The sequence below is a fragment of the Oncorhynchus clarkii genome, chromosome 6, assembly GCF_045791955.1.
Source record: "Oncorhynchus clarkii lewisi isolate Uvic-CL-2024 chromosome 6, UVic_Ocla_1.0, whole genome shotgun sequence".
NCBI lineage: Eukaryota > Metazoa > Chordata > Actinopteri > Salmoniformes > Salmonidae > Oncorhynchus > Oncorhynchus clarkii.
The window spans coordinates 79,685,198-79,707,234 of record NC_092152.1 but is presented as its reverse complement, the minus strand read 5'-3'; the positions used below and the strand labels follow the sequence as shown (position 1 = coordinate 79,707,234).

The 22,037-nt window shown below is 48.1% G+C and overlaps 1 protein-coding gene across 1 annotated transcript in view; it reads right to left on the bottom strand.

The window, feature by feature from the left end:
* Positions 1–22,037, bottom strand: part of LOC139411674 (elongation factor-like GTPase 1) — a 111,929-nt gene that overhangs the window by 13,413 nt on the left and 76,479 nt on the right. Inside the window, exons 20-22 of the mRNA XM_071158300.1 lie at positions 16,101–16,305; positions 14,547–15,130; positions 10,351–10,535 (exon numbers count right to left, since the gene is read on the bottom strand). Coding sequence (XP_071014401.1) covers positions 10,351–10,535; positions 14,547–15,130; positions 16,101–16,305 — 974 coding nt within the window. The remainder of the gene's footprint in view (positions 1–10,350; positions 10,536–14,546; positions 15,131–16,100; positions 16,306–22,037) is intronic.

Sequence of the window (22,037 nt, the reverse complement as noted above, 5' to 3'; positions counted from 1 at the left end):
CCTGCTGGATACTGGTCCAACACTCTAACCACTAGGCCACCTGCTGGTTGCTGGCCCAACACTAACCACTAGGCTACCTGCTGGTTACTGGCCCAATGCTCTAACCACTAGGCCACCTGCTGGCTACTGGCCCAAAGCTCTAACCACTAAGCTACCTGCTGGTTACTGGCCCAACGCTCTAACCACTAGGCTACCTGCTGGTTACTGGCCCAACGCTCTAACCACTAGGCTACCTGCTGGTTACCGGCCCAACGCTCTAACCACTAGGCTACCTGCTGGTTACTGTCCCAACACTCTAACCACTAGGCTACCTGCTGGTTACTGTCCCCACGCTCTAACCACTAGGCTACCTGCTGGTTACTGTCCCAACACTCTAACCACTAGGCTACCTGCTGGTTACTGGCCCAACACTCTAACCACTAGGCTACCTGCTGGTTCCTGGCCCAACACTCTAACCACTAGGCTACCTGCTGGTTACTGTCCCAACACTGTAACCACTAGGCTACCTGCTGGTTACTGTCCCAACGCTCTAACCACTAGGCTACCTGCTGGTTCCTGTCCCAACACTCTAACCACTAGGCTACCTGCTGGTTACTGTCCCAACACTCTAACCACTAGGCTACCTGCTGGTTACTGGCCCAACACTCTAACCACTAGGCTACCTGCTGGTTACTGTCCCAACACTCTAACCACTAGGCTACCTGCTGGTTACTGTCCCCACGCTCTAACCACTAGGCTACCTGCTGGTTACTGGCCCAACACTCTAACCACTAGGCTACCTGCTGGTTACTGGTCCAACACTCTAACCACTAGGCTACCTGCTGGTTACTGGCCCAACACTCTAACCACTAGGCTACCTGCTGGTTACTGTCCCAACACTCTAACCACTAGGCTACCTGCTGGTTACTGGTCCAACACTCTAACCACTAGGCTACCTGCTGGTTACTGGCCCAACACTCTAACCACTAGGCTACCTGCTGGTTACTGTCCCAACACTCTAACCACTAGGCTACCTGCTGGTTACTGTCCCCACGCTCTAACCACTAGGCTACCTGCTGGTTACTGGCCCAACACTCTAACCACTAGGCTACCTGCTGGTTACTGGTCCAACACTCTAACCACTAGGCTACCTGCTGGTTACTGGCCCAACACTCTAACCACTAGGCTACCTGCTGGTTACTGTCCCAACACTCTAACCACTAGGCTACCTGCTGGTTACTGTCCCAACACTCTAACCACTAGGCCACCTGCTGGCTACTGTCCCAACACTCTAACCACTAGGCTACCTGCTGGTTACTGGCCCAACACTCTAACCACTAGGCTACCTGCTGGTTACTGTCCCAACACTCTAACCACTAGGCTACCTGCTGGTTACTGTCCCAACGATCTAACCACTAGGCTACCTGCTGGTTACTGTCCCAACACTCTAACCACTAGGCTACCTGCTGGTTACTGTCCCAACACTCTAACCACTAGGCTACCTGCTGGTTACTGGCCCAACACTTCAACCACTAGGCTACCTGCTGGTTACTGTCCCAACACTCTAACCACTAGGCTACCTGCTGGTTACTGTCCCAACACTCTAACCACTAGGCTACCTGCTGGTTACTGTCCCAACACTCTAACCACTAGGCTACCTGCTGGTTACTGTCCCAACACTCTAACCACTAGGCTACCTGCTGGTTACTGGCCGAACACTCTAACCACTAGGCCACCTGCTGGTTGCTGGCCCAACACTCTAACCACTAGGCTACCTGCTGGTTACTGGCCCAACACTCTAACAACTAGGCCACCTGCTGGTTACTGGCCCAACGCTCTAACCACCAGGCTACCTACTGGTTACTGGTCCAACACTCTAACCACTAGGCTACCTGCTGGTTACTGGCCCAACACTCTAACAACTAGGCCACCTGCTGGTTACTGGCCCAACGCTCTAACCACTAGGCTACCTACTGGTTACTGGTCCAACACTCTAACCACTAGGCTACCTGCTGGTTACTGGCCCAACCCTCTAACCACTAGGCTACCTGCTGGTTACTGTCCCAACACTCTAACCACTAGGCTACCTGCTGGTTACTGTCCCAACACTCTAACCACTAGGCTACCTGCTGGTTCCTGTCCCAACACTCTAACCACTAGGCTACCTGCTGGTTACTGGCCCAACACTCTAACCACTAGGCTACCTGCTGGTTGCTGGCCCAACACTCTAACCACTAGGCTACCTGCTGGTTACTGGCCCAATGCTCTAACCACAAGGCCACCTGCTGGCTACTGGCCCAACGCTCTAACCACTAAGCTACCTGCTGGTTACTGTCCCAATGCTCTAATCACTAGGCCAACTGCTGGTTCCTGGCCCAACGCTCTAACCACTAGGCTACCTGCTGGTTACTGGCCCAATGCTCTAACCACTAGGCTACCTGCTGGTTACTGGCCCAACGCTCTAACCACTAGGCCACCTGTTGGTTACTGGCCCAACGCTCTAACCACTAGGCTACCTGCTGGTTACTAGGCCCAAAAATCTAACCAATAGGCTACCTGCTGGTTACTGGCCCAACACTCTAACCACTAGGCTACCTGCTGGCTACTGTCCCAACACTCTAACCACTAGGCTACCTGCTGGTTACTGTCCCAACACTCTAACCACTAGGCTACCTGCTGGTTACTATCCCAACACTCTAACCACTAGGCTACCTGCTGGTTACTGTCCCAACACTCTAACCACTAGGCTACCTGCTGGATACTGGTCCAACACTCTAACCACTAGGCCACCTGCTGGTTCCTGGCCCAACACTCTAACCACTAGGCTACCTGCTGGTTACTGTCCCAACACTCTAACCACTAGGCTACCTGCTGGTTACTGTCCCAACGCTCTAACCACTAGGCTACCTGCTGGTTCCTGTCCCAACACTCTAACCACTAGGCTACCTGCTGGTTACTGGCCCAACACTCTAACCACTAGGCTACCTGCTGGTTACTGTCCCAACACTCTAACCACTAGGCTACCTGCTGGTTACTGGTCCAACACTCTAACCACTAGGCTACCTGCTGGTTACTGTCCCAACACTCTAACCACTAGGCCACCTGCTGGCTACTGTCCCAACACTCTAACCACTAGGCTACCTGCTGGTTACTGGCCCAACACTCTAACCACTAGGCTACCTGCTGGTTCCTGTCCCAACACTCTAACCACTAGGCTACCTGCTGGTTACTGTCCCAACGCTCTAACCACTAGGCTACCTGCTGGTTCCTGTCCCAACACTCTAACCACTAGGCTACCTGCTGGTTACTGTCCCAACACTCTAACCACTAGGCTACCTGCTGGTTACTGGCCCAACACTCTAACCACTAGGCTACCTGCTGGTTACTGTCCCAACACTCTAACCACTAGGCTACCTGCTGGTTACTGTCCCCACGCTCTAACCACTAGGCTACCTGCTGGTTACTGGCCCAACACTCTAACCACTAGGCTACCTGCTGGTTACTGGTCCAACACTCTAACCACTAGGCTACCTGCTGGTTACTGGCCCAACACTCTAACCACTAGGCTACCTGCTGGTTACTGTCCCAACACTCTAACCACTAGGCTACCTGCTGGTTACTGGTCCAACACTCTAACCACTAGGCTACCTGCTGGTTACTGTCCCAACACTCTAACCACTAGGCCACCTGCTGGCTACTGTCCCAACACTCTAACCACTAGGCTACCTGCTGGTTACTGGCCCAACACTCTAACCACTAGGCTACCTGCTGGTTACTGTCCCAACACTCTAACCACTAGGCTACCTGCTGGTTACTGTCCCAACGATCTAACCACTAGGCTACCTGCTGGTTACTGTCCCAACACTCTAACCACTAGGCTACCTGCTGGTTACTGTCCCAACACTCTAACCACTAGGCTACCTGCTGGTTACTGTCCCAACACTCTAAACACTAGGCTACCTGCTGGTTACTGGCCCAACACTTCAACCACTAGGCTACCTGCTGGTTACTGTCCCAACACTCTAACCACTAGGCTACCTGCTGGTTACTGTCCCAACACTCTAACCACTAGGCTACCTGCTGGTTACTGTCCCAACACTCTAACCACTAGGCTACCTGCTGGTTACTGTCCCAACACTCTAACCACTAGGCTACCTGCTGGTTACTGGCCGAACACTCTAACCACTAGGCCACCTGCTGGTTGCTGGCCCAACACTCTAACCACTAGGCTACCTGCTGGTTACTGGCCCAACACTCTAACAACTAGGCCACCTGCTGGTTACTGGCCCAACGCTCTAACCACCAGGCTACCTACTGGTTACTGGTCCAACACTCTAACCACTAGGCTACCTGCTGGTTACTGGCCCAACACTCTAACAACTAGGCCACCTGCTGGTTACTGGCCCAACGCTCTAACCACTAGGCTACCTACTGGTTACTGGTCCAACACTCTAACCACTAGGCTACCTGCTGGTTACTGGCCCAACACTCTAACCACTAGGCTACCTGCTGGTTACTGTCCCAACACTCTAACCACTAGGCTACCTGCTGGTTACTGTCCCAACACTCTAACCACTAGGCTACCTGCTGGTTACTGTCCCAACACTCTAACCACTAGGCTACCTGCTGGTTACTGGCCCAACACTCTAACCACTAGGCTACCTGCTGGTTGCTGGCCCAACACTCTAACCACTAGGCTACCTGCTGGTTACTGGCCCAATGCTCTAACCACTAGGCCACCTGCTGGCTACTGGCCCAACGCTCTAACCACTAAGCTACCTGCTGGTTACTGTCCCAATGCTCTAATCACTAGGCCAACTGCTGGTTCCTGGCCCAACGCTCTAACCACTAGGCTACCTGCTGGTTACTGGCCCAATGCTCTAACCACTAGGCTACCTGCTGGTTACTGGCCCAACGCTCTAACCACTAGGCCACCTGTTGGTTACTGGCCCAACGCTCTAACCACTAGGCTACCTGCTGGTTACTAGGCCCAAAAATCTAACCAATAGGCTACCTGCTGGTTACTGGCCCAACACTCTAACCACTAGGCTACCTGCTGGCTACTGTCCCAACACTCTAACCACTAGGCTACCTGCTGGTTACTGTCCCAACACTCTAACCACTAGGCTACCTGCTGGTTACTATCCCAACACTCTAACCACTAGGCTACCTGCTGGTTACTGTCCCAACACTCTAACCACTAGGCTACCTGCTGGATACTGGTCCAACACTCTAACCACTAGGCCACCTGCTGGTTCCTGGCCCAACACTCTAACCACTAGGCTACCTGCTGGTTACTGTCCCAACACTCTAACCACTAGGCTACCTGCTGGTTACTGTCCCAACGCTCTAACCACTAGGCTACCTGCTGGTTACTGGCCCAACACTCTAACCACTAGGCTACCTGCTGGTTACTGTCCCAACACTCTAACCACTAGGCTACCTGCTGGTTACTGTCCCCACGCTCTAACCACTAGGCTACCTGCTGGTTACTGGCCCAACACTCTAACCACTAGGCTACCTGCTGGTTACTGGTCCAACACTCTAACCACTAGGCTACCTGCTGGTTACTGGCCCAACACTCTAACCACTAGGCTACCTGCTGGTTACTGTCCCAACACTCTAACCACTAGGCTACCTGCTGGTTACTGTCCCAACACTCTAACCACTAGGCTACCTGCTGGTTACTGGCCGAACACTCTAACCACTAGGCCACCTGCTGGTTGCTGGCCCAACACTCTAACCACTAGGCTACCTGCTGGTTACTGGCCCAACACTCTAACAACTAGGCCACCTGCTGGTTACTGGCCCAACGCTCTAACCACCAGGCTACCTACTGGTTACTGGTCCAACACTCTAACCACTAGGCTACCTGCTGGTTACTGGCCCAACACTCTAACAACTAGGCCACCTGCTGGTTACTGGCCCAACGCTCTAACCACTAGGCTACCTACTGGTTACTGGTCCAACACTCTAACCACTAGGCTACCTGCTGGTTACTGGCCCAACACTCTAACCACTAGGCTACCTGCTGGTTACTGTCCCAACACTCTAACCACTAGGCTACCTGCTGGTTACTGTCCCAACACTCTAACCACTAGGCTACCTGCTGGTTACTGTCCCAACACTCTAACCACTAGGCTACCTGCTGGTTACTGGCCCAACACTCTAACCACTAGGCTACCTGCTGGTTGCTGGCCCAACACTCTAACCACTAGGCTACCTGCTGGTTACTGGCCCAATGCTCTAACCACTAGGCCACCTGCTGGCTACTGGCCCAACGCTCTAACCACTAAGCTACCTGCTGGTTACTGTCCCAATGCTCTAATCACTAGGCCAACTGCTGGTTCCTGGCCCAACGCTCTAACCACTAGGCTACCTGCTGGTTACTGGCCCAATGCTCTAACCACTAGGCTACCTGCTGGTTACTGGCCCAACGCTCTAACCACTAGGCCACCTGTTGGTTACTGGCCCAACGCTCTAACCACTAGGCTACCTGCTGGTTACTAGGCCCAAAAATCTAACCAATAGGCTACCTGCTGGTTACTGGCCCAACACTCTAACCACTAGGCTACCTGCTGGCTACTGTCCCAACACTCTAACCACTAGGCTACCTGCTGGTTACTGTCCCAACACTCTAACCACTAGGCTACCTGCTGGTTACTATCCCAACACTCTAACCACTAGGCTACCTGCTGGTTACTGTCCCAACACTCTAACCACTAGGCTACCTGCTGGATACTGGTCCAACACTCTAACCACTAGGCCACCTGCTGGTTCCTGGCCCAACACTCTAACCCCTAGGCTACCTGCTGGTTACTGTCCCAACACTCTAACCACTAGGCTACCTGCTGGTTACTGTCCCAACGCTCTAACCACTAGGCTACCTGCTGGTTCCTGTCCCAACACTCTAACCACTAGGCTACCTGCTGGTTACTGTCCCAACACTCTAACCACTAGGCTACCTGCTGGTTACTGGCCCAACACTCTAACCACTAGGCTACCTGCTGGTTACTGTCCCAACACTCTAACCACTAGGCTACCTGCTGGTTACTGTCCCCACGCTCTAACCACTAGGCTACCTGCTGGTTACTGGCCCAACACTCTAACCACTAGGCTACCTGCTGGTTACTGGTCCAACACTCTAACCACTAGGCTACCTGCTGGTTACTGGCCCAACACTCTAACCACTAGGCTACCTGCTGGTTACTGTCCCAACACTCTAACCACTAGGCTACCTGCTGGTTACTGGTCCAACACTCTAACCACTAGGCTACCTGCTGGTTACTGTCCCAACACTCTAACCACTAGGCCACCTGCTGGCTACTGTCCCAACACTCTAACCACTAGGCTACCTGCTGGTTACTGGCCCAACACTCTAACCACTAGGCTACCTGCTGGTTCCTGTCCCAACACTCTAACCACTAGGCTACCTGCTGGTTACTGTCCCAACGATCTAACCACTAGGCTACCTGCTGGTTACTGTCCCAACACTCTAACCACTAGGCTACCTGCTGGTTACTGTCCCAACACTCTAACCACTAGGCTACCTGCTGGTTACTGTCCCAACACTCTAAACACTAGGCTACCTGCTGGTTACTGGCCCAACACTTCAACCACTAGGCTACCTGCTGGTTACTGTCCCAACACTCTAACCACTAGGCTACCTGCTGGTTACTGTCCCAACACTCTAACCACTAGGCTACCTGCTGGTTACTGTCCCAACACTCTAACCACTAGGCTACCTGCTGGTTACTGTCCCAACACTCTAACCACTAGGCTACCTGCTGGTTACTGGCCGAACACTCTAACCACTAGGCCACCTGCTGGTTGCTGGCCCAACACTCTAACCACTAGGCTACCTGCTGGTTACTGGCCCAACACTCTAACAACTAGGCCACCTGCTGGTTACTGGCCCAACGCTCTAACCACCAGGCTACCTACTGGTTACTGGTCCAACACTCTAACCACTAGGCTACCTGCTGGTTACTGGCCCAACACTCTAACAACTAGGCCCCCTGCTGGTTACTGGCCCAACGCTCTAACCACTAGGCTACCTACTGGTTACTGGTCCAACACTCTAACCACTAGGCTACCTGCTGGTTACTGGCCCAACACTCTAACCACTAGGCTACCTGCTGGTTACTGTCCCAACACTCTAACCACTAGGCTACCTGCTGGTTACTGTCCCAACACTCTAACCACTAGGCTACCTGCTGGTTACTGTCCCAACACTCTAACCACTAGGCTACCTGCTGGTTACTGGCCCAACACTCTAACCACTAGGCTACCTGCTGGTTGCTGGCCCAACACTCTAACCACTAGGCTACCTGCTGGTTACTGGCCCAATGCTCTAACCACTAGGCCACCTGCTGGCTACTGGCCCAACGCTCTAACCACTAAGCTACCTGCTGGTTACTGTCCCAATGCTCTAATCACTAGGCCAACTGCTGGTTCCTGGCCCAACGCTCTAACCACTAGGCTACCTGCTGGTTACTGGCCCAATGCTCTAACCACTAGGCTACCTGCTGGTTACTGGCCCAACGCTCTAACCACTAGGCCACCTGTTGGTTACTGGCCCAACGCTCTAACCACTAGGCTACCTGCTGGTTACTAGGCCCAAAAATCTAACCAATAGGCTACCTGCTGGTTACTGGCCCAACACTCTAACCACTAGGCTACCTGCTGGTTACTGTCCCAACACTCTAACCACTAGGCTACCTGCTGGTTACTATCCCAACACTCTAACCACTAGGCTACCTGCTGGTTACTGTCCCAACACTCTAACCACTAGGCTACCTGCTGGATACTGGTCCAACACTCTAACCACTAGGCCACCTGCTGGTTGCTGGCCCAACACTAACCACTAGGCTACCTGCTGGTTACTGGCCCAATGCTCTAACCACTAGGCCACCTGCTGGCTACTGGCCCAAAGCTCTAACCACTAAGCTACCTGCTGGTTACTGGCCCAACGCTCTAACCACTAGGCTACCTGCTGGTTACTGGCCCAACGCTCTAACCACTAGGCTACCTGCTGGTTACCGGCCCAACGCTCTAACCACTAGGCTACCTGCTGGTTACTGTCCCAACACTCTAACCACTAGGCTACCTGCTGGTTACTGTCCCCACGCTCTAACCACTAGGCTACCTGCTGGTTACTGTCCCAACACTCTAACCACTAGGCTACCTGCTGGTTACTGGCCCAACACTCTAACCACTAGGCTACCTGCTGGTTCCTGGCCCAACACTCTAACCACTAGGCTACCTGCTGGTTACTGTCCCAACACTCTAACCACTAGGCTACCTGCTGGTTACTGTCCCAACGCTCTAACCACTAGGCTACCTGCTGGTTCCTGTCCCAACACTCTAACCACTAGGCTACCTGCTGGTTACTGTCCCAACACTCTAACCACTAGGCTACCTGCTGGTTACTGGCCCAACACTCTAACCACTAGGCTACCTGCTGGTTACTGTCCCAACACTCTAACCACTAGGCTACCTGCTGGTTACTGTCCCAACACTCTAACCACTAGGCTACCTGCTGGTTACTGGTCCAACACTCTAACCACTAGGCTACCTGCTGGTTACTGTCCCAACACTCTAACCACTAGGCTACCTGCTGGTTACTGGTCCAACACTCTAACCACTAGGCTACCTGCTGGTTACCGGTCCAACGCTCTAACCACTAGGCTACCTGCTGGTTACTGTCCCAACACTCTAACCACTAGGCTACCTGCTGGTTACTGTCCCAACACTCTAACCACTAGGCTACCTGCTGGTTACCGGTCCAACGCTCTAACCACTAGGCTACCTGCTGGTTACTGTCCCAACACTCTAACCACTAGGCCACCTGCTGGCTACTGGTCCAACACTCTAACCACTAGGCTACCTGCTGGTTACCGGTCCAACGCTCTAACCACTAGGCTACCTGCCCCAAAACAAGAAGGTATACAGAAGGTGGTAAAGAAGTGGGACTTTTTCTGTATATAAAAGGGGTATAATAAGGATGAGCCAGAGATTGTCAGAGAAGTCATGTATTGATGTCAATGGGAGACTAGTTAGGATTCACCTCATACTGGAACTAATAGGGAACAGGGCTGTGAGTTCTAGAGACAAGGGTGAAATAAAAACTGATCCTAGTTCAGCATTGTGATTTCCTTTATTCCTTCATTAATGAAAAACCATTAAATTATTAACAGCTAAAAATACAAGCACCTGTTTTCAGACTGATGAGTTGCAGCTCACAACCCCCCCACGGAGTGAGCCTTGCATGTGTTTTTGTCTGTGTGTGTGTGTGTGCGCGCGTGTGTGTTGTATGCCTGCTGTGTGTGTGTCTGCACACGACAGGGTGTATGTGTGAGCGCGCCTCACCTCCCAGTGGCTGAAGACCAGTTGTGGACTAGCCAATCCACTGGTTCTCTTGCGTATCTCATCAGCGAATCCGAAGCTCTCGGCCACAGGAAGGACGGCCTTGATGATGAACATCTCCGTCCCCTCCTTCATCTCCTCCTGTAACACTCGGCCCTCCCTCTTCCCCAGGACCCCGTACACACGACCTGGACACACACACACGATAATTAGTAGAAGTGGCTTAATGTGTACTCTGACCATGTATACAGTGTGGCCAGCTATATACAATCTAATCAAATGATTGTGTGTGTGAATCGATGTGGTCAATCTAATCCAACTATGTATACAATCTATTTATGCATGATCTTATCCAACTATTGATTAGATGTAAATAATGGACACGATGTAATGAAAGTATTGATGAAGTCTATTTCTACACTAAATGTTACGCAACCAACATCTACTATAATATACATCATGGAATTAACATATGGATCACATTCATCGATACTAATGAAACTAAGTTCTCCTAATGGGGGTATATAGAGTGGAAGGCATTGGTATTCACAACAGGCTAGTAGGAGAGCTTGACAAACGCCACATTTAAAGGGATGCTAGCGTTGCAGAAGTGAGTAAAAAGTCATATTGTTTCTGAAATGGGCTCATAATAACACACTTAATTCTGGTGTTGATTTGGCTGGCTGTAAATGGATGTGACTGCTAAACGTGCTGTTAAAATATGGTTTATTGATTATCCGTAACAGAAGTTGGGCAAGGCTCATTTGAATCTTAATGATGACCAAAAGTAGTGCACTATACAGGGAATAGGGTGCCATTTGGGACCAACTCAGAGTTGATCACTGACACTACAAAGACAAATATTAGAATAGTTCTAGAGCATCGATAGTAATAATGAAGGTTGTCAAATCACATGTTATTGGCCACATACACACATTTAGCAGATGTTATTGTGGGTGTAGTGAAATGTTTGTGTTTCTAGCTCCAACAGTGCAGTAATATCTAACAATTCACAACAATACACACAAATCTAAAGTAAAATAATGGAGTTAAGAAATATATAAATATTAGGACGAGTAATGTTGGAGTGGCATTGACTAAATACAGTAGCATAGAATACAGTACATACATATGAGATGAGTTAAGCATTATGTAAACATGATTAAAGTGTTCCATTATTAAAGTGGCCAGTGTATATGGAGCAGCAGCCTCTAAGGTGCGGGGTTGAGTAACCGGGTGGTAGCCGGCTAGTGATGGCTATTTAAATATCAACCAATACTGTACCATCATCTTTTCTCTGTGTTTCAGTGGACGAGGTAAGAGCTGTGTTCCTACACCGGGGATGGGATAATATACCAGTCCGATGGACTCCTATCACACTAGAATGGGAGTTGTGTGCAGCAACTCACCCTCCACCTGGTGTAACATTCTTGGTAGTTTAGTTGTCATGTTGTGGCTTGAATGTCCTGACAAGTTGTATCACAGTCATTTGTATCTGAATAGAAGCTGCTATAATAATTCCCTCAACCTCCTCCTGTGTGGTTTAGAATGCAGTAATGCCTCCAGGAAAGATTGAAGAAGCAGATTTGAAGGTGTGTGTGTTGTGTTTTAGCTATTTACCTAAGACCTCTGTGGTTAGTTTGTGTTTTGCCCAGAGTGTGTTATATTGTGTGTGTGTCCGTGTGTTATATTGTGTGTGTGTGTGTGTGTGTCCGTGTGTTATATTGTGTGTGTGTCCGTGTGTTATATTGTGTGTGTCTGTGTGTTATATTGTGTGTATTATATTGTGTGTGTGTGTCCGTGTGTTATATTGTGTGTGTGTGTCCGTGTGTTATATTGTGTGTGTGATATATTGTGTGTGTGTCCATGTGTTATATTGTGTGTGTCCGTGTGTTATATTGTGTGTGTGTCCGTGTGTTATATTGTGCGTGTGTGTGTCCATGTGTTATATTGTGTGTGTGTCCGTGTGTTAAATTGTGTGTGTGTCCGTGTGTTATATTGTGTGTGTGTGTGTGTGTCCGTGTGTTATATTGTGTGTGTGTCCGTGTGTTATATTGTGTGTGTGTCTGTGTGTTAGTGTGTTATATTGTGTGTGTGTCCGTGTGTTATATTGTGTGTGTGTGTCCGTGTGTTATATTGTGTGTCCGTGTGTTATATTGTGTGTCCGTGTGACATATTGTGTGTCCGTGTGTTATATTGTGTGTCTGTGTGACATATTGTGTGTCCGTGTGACATATTGTGTGTCCGTGTGTTATATTGTGTGTCCGTGTGTTATATTGTGTGTCCGTGTGTTATATTGTGTGTGTGTGTGTGTCTGTGTGTTATATTGTGTGTCCGTGTGTTATATTGTGTGTCCGTGTGTTATATTGTGTGTCCGTGTCCATGTGTTATATTGTGTGTGTGTCCGTGTGTTATATTGTGTGTGTGTCCGTGTGTTATATTGTGTGTGTGTCCGTGTGTTATATTGTGTGTGTGTCTGTGTGTTATATTGTGTGTCCGTGTGTTATATTATGTGTGTGTGTCCGTGTGTTATATTGTGTGTCCGTGTGTTATATTGTGTGTCCGTGTGTTATATTGTGTGTGTGTGTCCATGTGTTATATTGTGTGTGTGTGTCCATGTGTTATATTGTGTGTGTGTGTCCATGTATTATATTGTGTGTGTGTGTCCATGTGTTATATTGTGTGTGTGTGTGTCCGTGTGTTATATTGTGTGTGTGTGTTATATTGTGTGTGTGTGTCCATGTGTTATATTGTGTGTGTGTGTTATAATGTGTGTGTGTGTCCATGTGTTATATTGTGTGTGTGTGTCCGTGTGTTATATTGTGTGTGTGTGTCCATGTGTTATATTGTGTGTCCATGTGTTATATTGTGTGTGTGTGTCCGTGTGTTATATTGTGTGTGTGTGTCCATGTGTTATATTGTGTGTCCATGTGTTATATTGTGTGTGTGTGTCCGTGTGTTATATTGTGTGTGTGTGTTATATTGTGTGTGTGTGTCCATGTGTTGTATTGTGTGTGTGTGTTATAATGTGTGTGTGTGTCCATGTGTTATATTGTGTGTGTGTGTCCGTGTGTTATATTGTGTGTGTGTGTCCATGTGTTATATTGTGTGTCCATGTGTTATATTGTGTGTGTGTGTCCGTGTGTTATATTGTGTGTGTGTCCATGTGTTATATTGTGTGTGTGTCCGTGTGTTATATTGTGTGTGTGTCCGTGTGTTATATTGTGTGTGTGTCCGTGTGTTATATTGTGTGTCCGTGTGTTATATTGTGTGTGTGTCCGTGTGTTATATTGTGTGTCCGTGTGTTATATTGTGTGTCCATGTGTTATATTGTGTGTGTGTCCGTGTGTTATATTGTGTGTGTGTCCGTGTGTTATATCGTGTGTGTGTCCGTGTGTTATATTGTGTGTCCGTGTGTTATATTGTGTGTGTGTCCGTGTGTTATATTGTGTGTCCGTGTGTTATATTGTGTGTCCGTGTGTCCATGTGTTATATTGTGTGTGTGTGTCCATGTGTAATATTGTGTGTGTGTGTCCATGTGTTATATTGTGTGTGTGTGTCCATGTGTTATATTGTGTGTGTGTGTGTTATATTGTGTGTGTGTGTCCATGTGTTATATTGTGTGTGTGTGTTATATTGTGTGTGTGTGTCCATGTGTTATATTGTGTGTGTGTGTCCGTGTGTTATATTGTGTGTGTGTGTCCATGTGTTATATTGTGTGTCCATGTGTTATATTGTGTGTGTGTGTCCGTGTGTTATATTGTGTGTGTGTCCATGTGTTATATTGTGTGTGTGTCCATGTGTTATATTGTGTGTGTGTCCGTGTGTTATATTGTGTGTGTGTCCGTGTGTTATATTGTGTCCGTGTGTTATATTGTGTGTGTGTCCGTGTGTTATATTGTGTGTGTGTCCGTGTGTTATATTGTGTGTTCGTGTGTTATATTGTGTGTCCATGTGTTATATTGTGTGTCCGTGTGACATATTGTGTGTGTGTGTCCGTGTGTTGTATTGTGTGTCCGCGTGTTATATTGTGTGTCCATGTGTTATATTGTGTGTCCGTGTGACATATTGTGTGTATGTGTCCGTGTGTTATATCGTGTGTTTGTGTGTTCTGCCGTGTGTCCGTGTGTTCTGCCGTGTGTGTGTGTGTTCTGCCGTGTCTGTGTGTTCTGCCGTGTGTGTACTGCTAAGCCTCTTACCTAACACCTCTGCTGTAGCCATGATTTCACAGGTGTACATAGCAGCCATGAGTCTCTGAGGTTTGGCCTGGAACGCGTGCCGACAAGCCTCCTTCACAGCAGCTATGAGCTGGCCAGAGAACGGTCCGTAGCAGTCCACTAGCCCGGCCACAACCTCCGCCCTGCGTCTCCCCTGGCTCGCCCCAGCCACGGCACCCTCTGCCTGGGAAGGCGTCTCACCCGCTCCCCCTGCCTTGCCTGAGGCCTCCTGCTGACCTGTAGCCTCAGCGGGGCTTTCGGAAACAGATGCATCAAGGGAGTTGGAGTCTTCTTCAGTCACAGAGTCCAGGTGGGTGCGCTGGGTGGGGAAGTTCATGTCCCATCTCTCCACAGAGAAGCAGACGCCCATGAGGGGCTCCTCGCACATTGGACCAGAGAGGGTGGCGAGCTGGAAACCGCTGACAACGCTGTTGTCAAAGTCTCGGATGGCGCTGGCCTCAGCTTTCGCCCCTCCCTCTTTCTCTCCTTTCTCTCGTTCGAGGCAGTGCCACACAGATGGTCTCTGGTACCCCTCTACGCTGTTAAGGAGGATGTTTGGTCCATACCTAATAATAACATGGCCATATTAATTACCATGAAATACCTGCATAGCACACAATTTCATCTCATATTAAATACCATGAAATATCATCCCAACCCATATGAAATACTCTGAAATACCTGCATACCCTCTCATCCCAACCTATATGAAACACCCTGAAATACCTGCATACCCTCTCATCCCAACCCATATGAAACACCCTGAAATACCTGCATACCCTCTCATCCCAACCCATATGAAACACCCTGAAATACCTGCATACCGTCTCATCCCAACCTATATGAAACACCCTGAAATACCTGCATACCCTCTCATCCCAACCTATATGAAACACTCTGAAATACCTGCATACCCCCTCATCCCAACCCATATGAAACACTCTGAAATACCTGCATACCCTCTCATCCCAACCTATATGAAACACCCTGAAATACCTGCATACCCTCTCATCCCAACCTATATGAAACACCCTGAAATACCTGCATACCCTCTCATCCCAACCTATATGAAACACTCTGAAATACCTTCATACCCTCTCATCCCAACCCATATGAAACACTCTGAAATACCTGCATACCCTATCATCCCAACCTATATGAAACTCCCTGAAATACCTGCATACCCTCTCATCCCAACCTATATGAAACACTCTGAAATACCTTCATACCCTCTCATCCCAACCCATATGAAACACTCTGAAATACCTGCATACCCTATCATCCCAACCCATATGAAACACAATGAAATACCTGCATACCCTCTCATCCCAACCCATATGAAACACTCTGAAATACCTGCATACCCTCTCATCCCAACCTATATGAAACACCCTGAAATACCTGCATACCCTCTCATCCCAACCTATATGAAACACTCTGAAATACCTTCATACCCTCTCATCCCAACCCATATGAAACACTCTGAAATACCTGCATACCCTCTCATCCCAACCCATATGAAACACCCTGAAATACCTGCGTGGTCCAAAGGCCCATATCCGGTCCACAGCGTTCCTCCACTTCCTCCCCTGCAGCAGGACCTCCAACCTGCTCTTCAGCACCATCAGGGCATCTAGGGTCCAGGTACTCATGTCCAGGGTCCTCCCCTCCCTCTGGGCCTGACCTGCCTGCTCCAGGGTCCGGATCAAGTCAGCACTACCCTCCAGTAAAAGAGTCACCTCTACACAACACAGGACACTTTTTGATCAGGATCAGAGCCCAGATTTACAAAATTTTCTTAAGAAGACATTTCTTCTTAACTGCCATTTCCCCATTAACTATAGACATAAGAAGAAAGTTAAGCAAAGTTGCTATTCCTCAAAAAAGGCTATTGGAAATGTTCTTGCTCTGTTTCTTATGTTTCTCCTTAAGCAAAATGTTAAGGGCTTCCTATAGTCAGTATAGTTCCTTACAGTGCCCAAGATGGCATAGCAGTTCAGACGTATTTTTGTCCTCGTCCTGTCGTGTATATAAATATATAGATATATTTACAACTTTTTTTTTTCACATACATTTTGTAATTTTCCAAAAACTCATCTTCAGAACACTCTCCTGCAATCCGCTTCACCAATTTATATTTATATAAAAAAGTATTATTTACCTCAGATCTGTAATCCTCCGAGAGGCTAGCCAGAAATTAGCCAGAAGCTAGCCGGGAGCTAGCCAGAAGCTGGTCCAGAAGCTACTCTGAAGCTGGTTCAGAAGCTAGTTAGCTTATTTACTGGCTAATCGTTAGTACTCAGCTAACCACGGTTTGTGGTCATCGGCTGTCCTTTGGCTCGAGAATCTATCGCCAGTTTTGTACGGCGCGGTGCAGCGCAGCGCGGCTCGGAACGGAACATACCGGATTTCGGCCGCTGGCTCTGGACATCCATACCTGGATCTCAGAGCTAGCTAGCTGCTATCCGTGTGACTATCGGCTTTCGTTGATTCCGGAGCTAACATCAATTGTTCCGGAGCTAGCCAGCTGAAGAGTTCCATCAATCACTCCTGGGCTGCAGTCACCTATCCGGACCCGTTTTACTGCCTACGCGGAGCCCCACCGGGCCTTCACAGTTGGACTGCCGACGGTGTCTACCCGAGGGAATTGTCCGGCTGGCTCCTCCGGCGCAACGTTGCCTGGGCGCCCATCTGCGGCCTGCTAGCCGTTGGCTATCTTATCGGCTGCTATCTGAATAGACAATCGGACAATTTTTATTTTATTTTATTTATTTATTTTTCTTCTTGGGCCTCTATAACTATATATATTGTTTTTATTTTTGTTGTTGTTGTGTGATTTGGATTAATCCCCTCTACCACACGGAAACCCACTAATCTACTGACGAAACTCAAGAGTTGGCTAATAACAGACCTCCATTCTATGCTAGCTTGCTCCTATGCTAGCTTGCTACCGATTTAGCTGTCTAAATCGCCGTGACCCCCAACCAACCTCTACACTCACTGGACCCTTTTGATCACTCGACTGAGCATGCCTCTCCTTAATGTCAATATGCCTTGTCCATTGCTGTTCTGGTTAGTGTTTATTGGCTTATTTAACTGTAGAGCCTCTAGTCCTGCTCATTATACCTTATCCAACCTATTAGTTCCACCACCCACACATGCAATGACATCTCCTGGTTTCAATGATGTTTCTAGAGACAATATCTCTCTCTTCATCACTCAATACCTAGGTTTACCTCCACTGTATTCACATCCTACCTTACCTTTGTCTGTACATTATACCTTGATGCTATTTTATCGCCCCCAGAAACCTCCTTTTACTCTCTGTGCCAGACGTTCTAAACAACCAATTCTTATTGCTTTTAGCCGCACCCTTATTCTACTCCTACTCTGTTCCTCTGGCGATGTAGAGGTGAATCCAGGCCCTGCAGTGCCTAGCTCCACTCCTATTCCCCAGGCGCTCTCTTTTGACGACTTCTGTAACCGTAATAGCCTTGGTTTCATGCATGTTAACATTAGAAGCCTCCTCCCTAAGTTTGTTCTATTCACTGCTTTAGCACAATCTGCCAACCCGGATGTTCTAGCTGTGTCTGAATCCTGGCTTAGGAAGACCACCAAAAATTCAGACATTTTAATTCCAAACTACAACATTTTCAGACAAGATAGAACTGCCAAAGGGGGCGGTGTTGCAATCTACTGCAAAGATAGCCTGCAGAGTTCTGTCCTACTATCCAGGTCTGTACCCAAACAATTTGAACTTCTACTTTTAAAAATCCACCTCTCTAAAAACAAGTCTCACCGTTGCCGCCTGCTATAGACCACCCTCTGCCCCCAGCTGTGCTCTGGACACCATATGTGAACTGATTGCCCCCCATCTATCTTCAGAGCTTGTGCTGCTAGGCGACCTAAACTGGAACATGCTTAACACCCCAGACATCCTACAATCTAAACTTGATGCCCTCAACCTCACACAAATGATCAATGAACCTACCAGGTACCTCCCCAAAGCCTTAAACACGGGCACCCTCATAGATATCATCCTAACCAACTTGCCCTCTAAATACACCTCTGCTGTTTTTAACCAAGATCTCAGCAATCACTGCCTCATTGCCTGCATCCGTAATGGGTCAGCGGTCAAACGACCTCCACTCATCACTGTAAAACGCTCCCTGAAACACTTCAGCGAGCAGGCCTTTCTAATCGACCTGGCCGGGGTATCCTGGAAGGATATTGATCTCATCCCGTCAGTAGAGGATGAAAAATGCCTTCCTAACCATCTTAAATAAACATGCCCCATTCAAGAAATTTAGAACCAGGAACAGATATAGCCCTTGGTTCTCCCCAGACCTGACTGCCCTTAACCAACACAAAAACATCCTATGGCGTTCTGCATTAGCATCGAACAGCCCCCGTGATATGCAGCTGTTCAGGGAAGCTAGAAACCATTATACACAGGCAGTTAGAAAAGCCAAGGCTAGCTTTTTCAAGCAGAAATTTGCTTCCTGCAACACTAACTCAAAAAAGTTCTGGGACACTGTAAAGTCCATGGAGAGTAAGAACACCTCCTCCCAGCTGCCGACTGCACTGAAGATAGGAAACACTGTCACCACTGATAAATCCACCATAATTGAGAATTTCAATAAGCATTTTTCTACGGCTGGCCATGCTTTCCACCTGGCTACTCCTACCCCGGTCAACAGCACTGCACCCCCCACAACAACTCGCCCAAGCCTTCCCCATTTCTCCTTCTCCCAAATCTGCTCAGCTGATGTTCTGAATGAGCTGCAAAATCTGGACCCCTACAAATCAGCCGGGCTAGACAATCTGGACCCTTTCTTTCTAAAATTATCTGCCAAAATTGTTGCCACCCCTATTACTAGCCTGTTCAACCTCTCTTTCGTGTCGTCTGAGATTCCCAAAGATTGGAAAGCAGCTGCGGTCATCCCCCTCTTCAAAGGGGGTGACACTCTTGACCCAAACTGCTACAGACCTACAGTGCCTTGCGAAAGTATTCGGCCCCCTTGAACTTTGCGACCTTTTGCCACATTTCAGGCTTCAAACATAAAGATATAAAACGGTATTCTTTTGTGAAGAATCAACAACAAGTGTGACACAATCATGAAGTGGAACGACATTTATTGGATATTTCAAACTTTTTTAACAAATCAAAAACTGAAAAATTGGGCGTGCAAAATTATTCAGCCCCTTTACTTTCAGTGCAGCAAACTCTCTCCAGAAGTTCAGTGAGGATCTCTGAATGATCCAATGTTGACCTAAATGACTAATGATGATAAATACAATCCACCTGTGTGTAATCAAGTCTCCGTATAAATGCACCTGCACTGTGATAGTCTCAGAGGTCCGTTAAAAGCGCAGAGAGCATCATGAAGAACAAGGAACACACCAGGCAGTTCCGAGATACTGTTGTGAAGAAGTTTAAAGCCGGATTTGGATACAAAAAGATTTCCCAAGCTTTAAACATCCCAAGGAGCACTGTGCAAGCGATAATATTGAAATGGAAGGAGTATCAGACCACTGCAAATCTACCAAGACCTGGCCGTCCCTCTAAACTTTCAGCTCATACAAGGAGAAGACTGATCAGAGATGCAGCCAAGAGGCCCATGATCACTCTGGATGAACTGCAGAGATCTACAGCTGAGGTGGGAGACTCTGTCCATAGGACAACAATCAGTCATATATTGCACAAATCTGGCCTTTATGGAAGAGTGGCAAGAAGAAAGCCATTTCTTAAAGATATCCATAAAAAGTGCCGTTTAAAGTTTGCCACAAGCCACCTGGGAGACACACCAAACATGTGGAAGAAGGTGCTCTGGTCAGATGAAACCAAAATTGAACTTTTTGGCAACAATGCAAAACGTTATGTTTGGCGTAAAAGCAACACAGCTCATCACCCTGAACACACCATCCCCACTGTCAAACATGGTGGTGGCAGCATCATGGTTTGGGCCTGCTTTTCTTCAGCAGGGACAGGGAAGATGGTTAAAATTGATGGGAAGATGGATGGAGCCAAATACAGGACCATTCTGGAAGAAAACCTGATGGAGTCTGCAAAAGACCTGAGACTGGGACGGAGATTTGTCTTCCAACAAGACAATGATCCAAAACATAAAGCAAAATCTACAATGGAATGGTTCAAAAATAAACATATCCAGGTGTTAGAATGGCCAAGTCAAAGTCCAGACCTGAATCCAATCGAGAATCTGTGGAAAGAACTGAAAACTGCTGTTCACAAATGCTCTCCATCCAACCTCACTGAGCTCGAGCTGTTTTGCAAGGAGGAATGGGAAACAATTTCAGTCTCTCGATGTGCAAAACTGATAGAGACATACCCCAAGCGACTTACAGCTGTAATCGCAGCAAAAGGTGGCGCTACAAAGTATTAACTTAAGGGGGCTGAATAATTTTGCACGCCCAATTTTTCAGTTTTTGATTTGTTAAAAAAGTTTGAAATATCCAATAAATGTCGTTCCACTTCATGATTGTGTCCCACTTGTTGTTGATTCTTCACAAACAAATACAGTTTTATATCTTTATGTTTGAAGCCTGAAATGTGGCAAAAGGTCGCAAAGTTCAAGGGGCCGAATACTTTCGCAAGACACTGTATACCTATCCTACCATGCCTTTCTAAGGTCTTCGAAAGCCAAGTCAACAAACAGATTACCGACCATTTCGAATCTCACCATACCTTCTCTGCTATGCAATCTGGTTTCAGAGCTGGTCATGGGTGCACCTCAGCCACGCTCAAGGTCCTAAATGATATCTTAACCGCCATCGATAAGAAACAATACTGTGCAGCCGTATTCATTGATCTGGCCAAGGCTTTCGACTCTGTCAATCACCACATCCTCATCGGCAGACTCGACAGCCTTGGTTTCTCAAATGATTGCCTCGCCTGGTTCACCAACTACTTCTCTGATAGAGTTCAGTGTGTCAAATCGGAGGGTCTGCTGTCCGGACCTCTGGCAGTCTCTATGGGGGTGCCACAGGGTTCATCAATGAGGTCGCTCTTGCTGCTGGTGAGTCTCTGATCCACCTCTACGCAGACGACACCATTCTGTATACTTCTGGCCCTTCTTTGGACACTGTGTTAACAACCCTCCAGGCAAGCTTCAATGCCATACAACTCTCCTTCCGTGGCCTCCAATTGCTCTTAAATACAAGTAAAACTAAATGCATGCTCTTCAACCGATCGCTACCTGTACCTACCCGCCTGTCCAACATTACTACTCTGGACGGTTCTGACTTAGAATACGTGGACAACTACAAATACTTAGGTGTCTGGTTAGACTGTAAACTCTCCTTCCAGACCCATATCAAACATCTCCAATCCAAAGTTAAATCTAGAATTGGCTTCCTATTTCGCAACAAAGCATCCTTCACTCATGCTGCCAAACATACCCTTGTAAAACTGACCATCCTACCAATCCTCGACTTTGGCGATGTCATTTACAA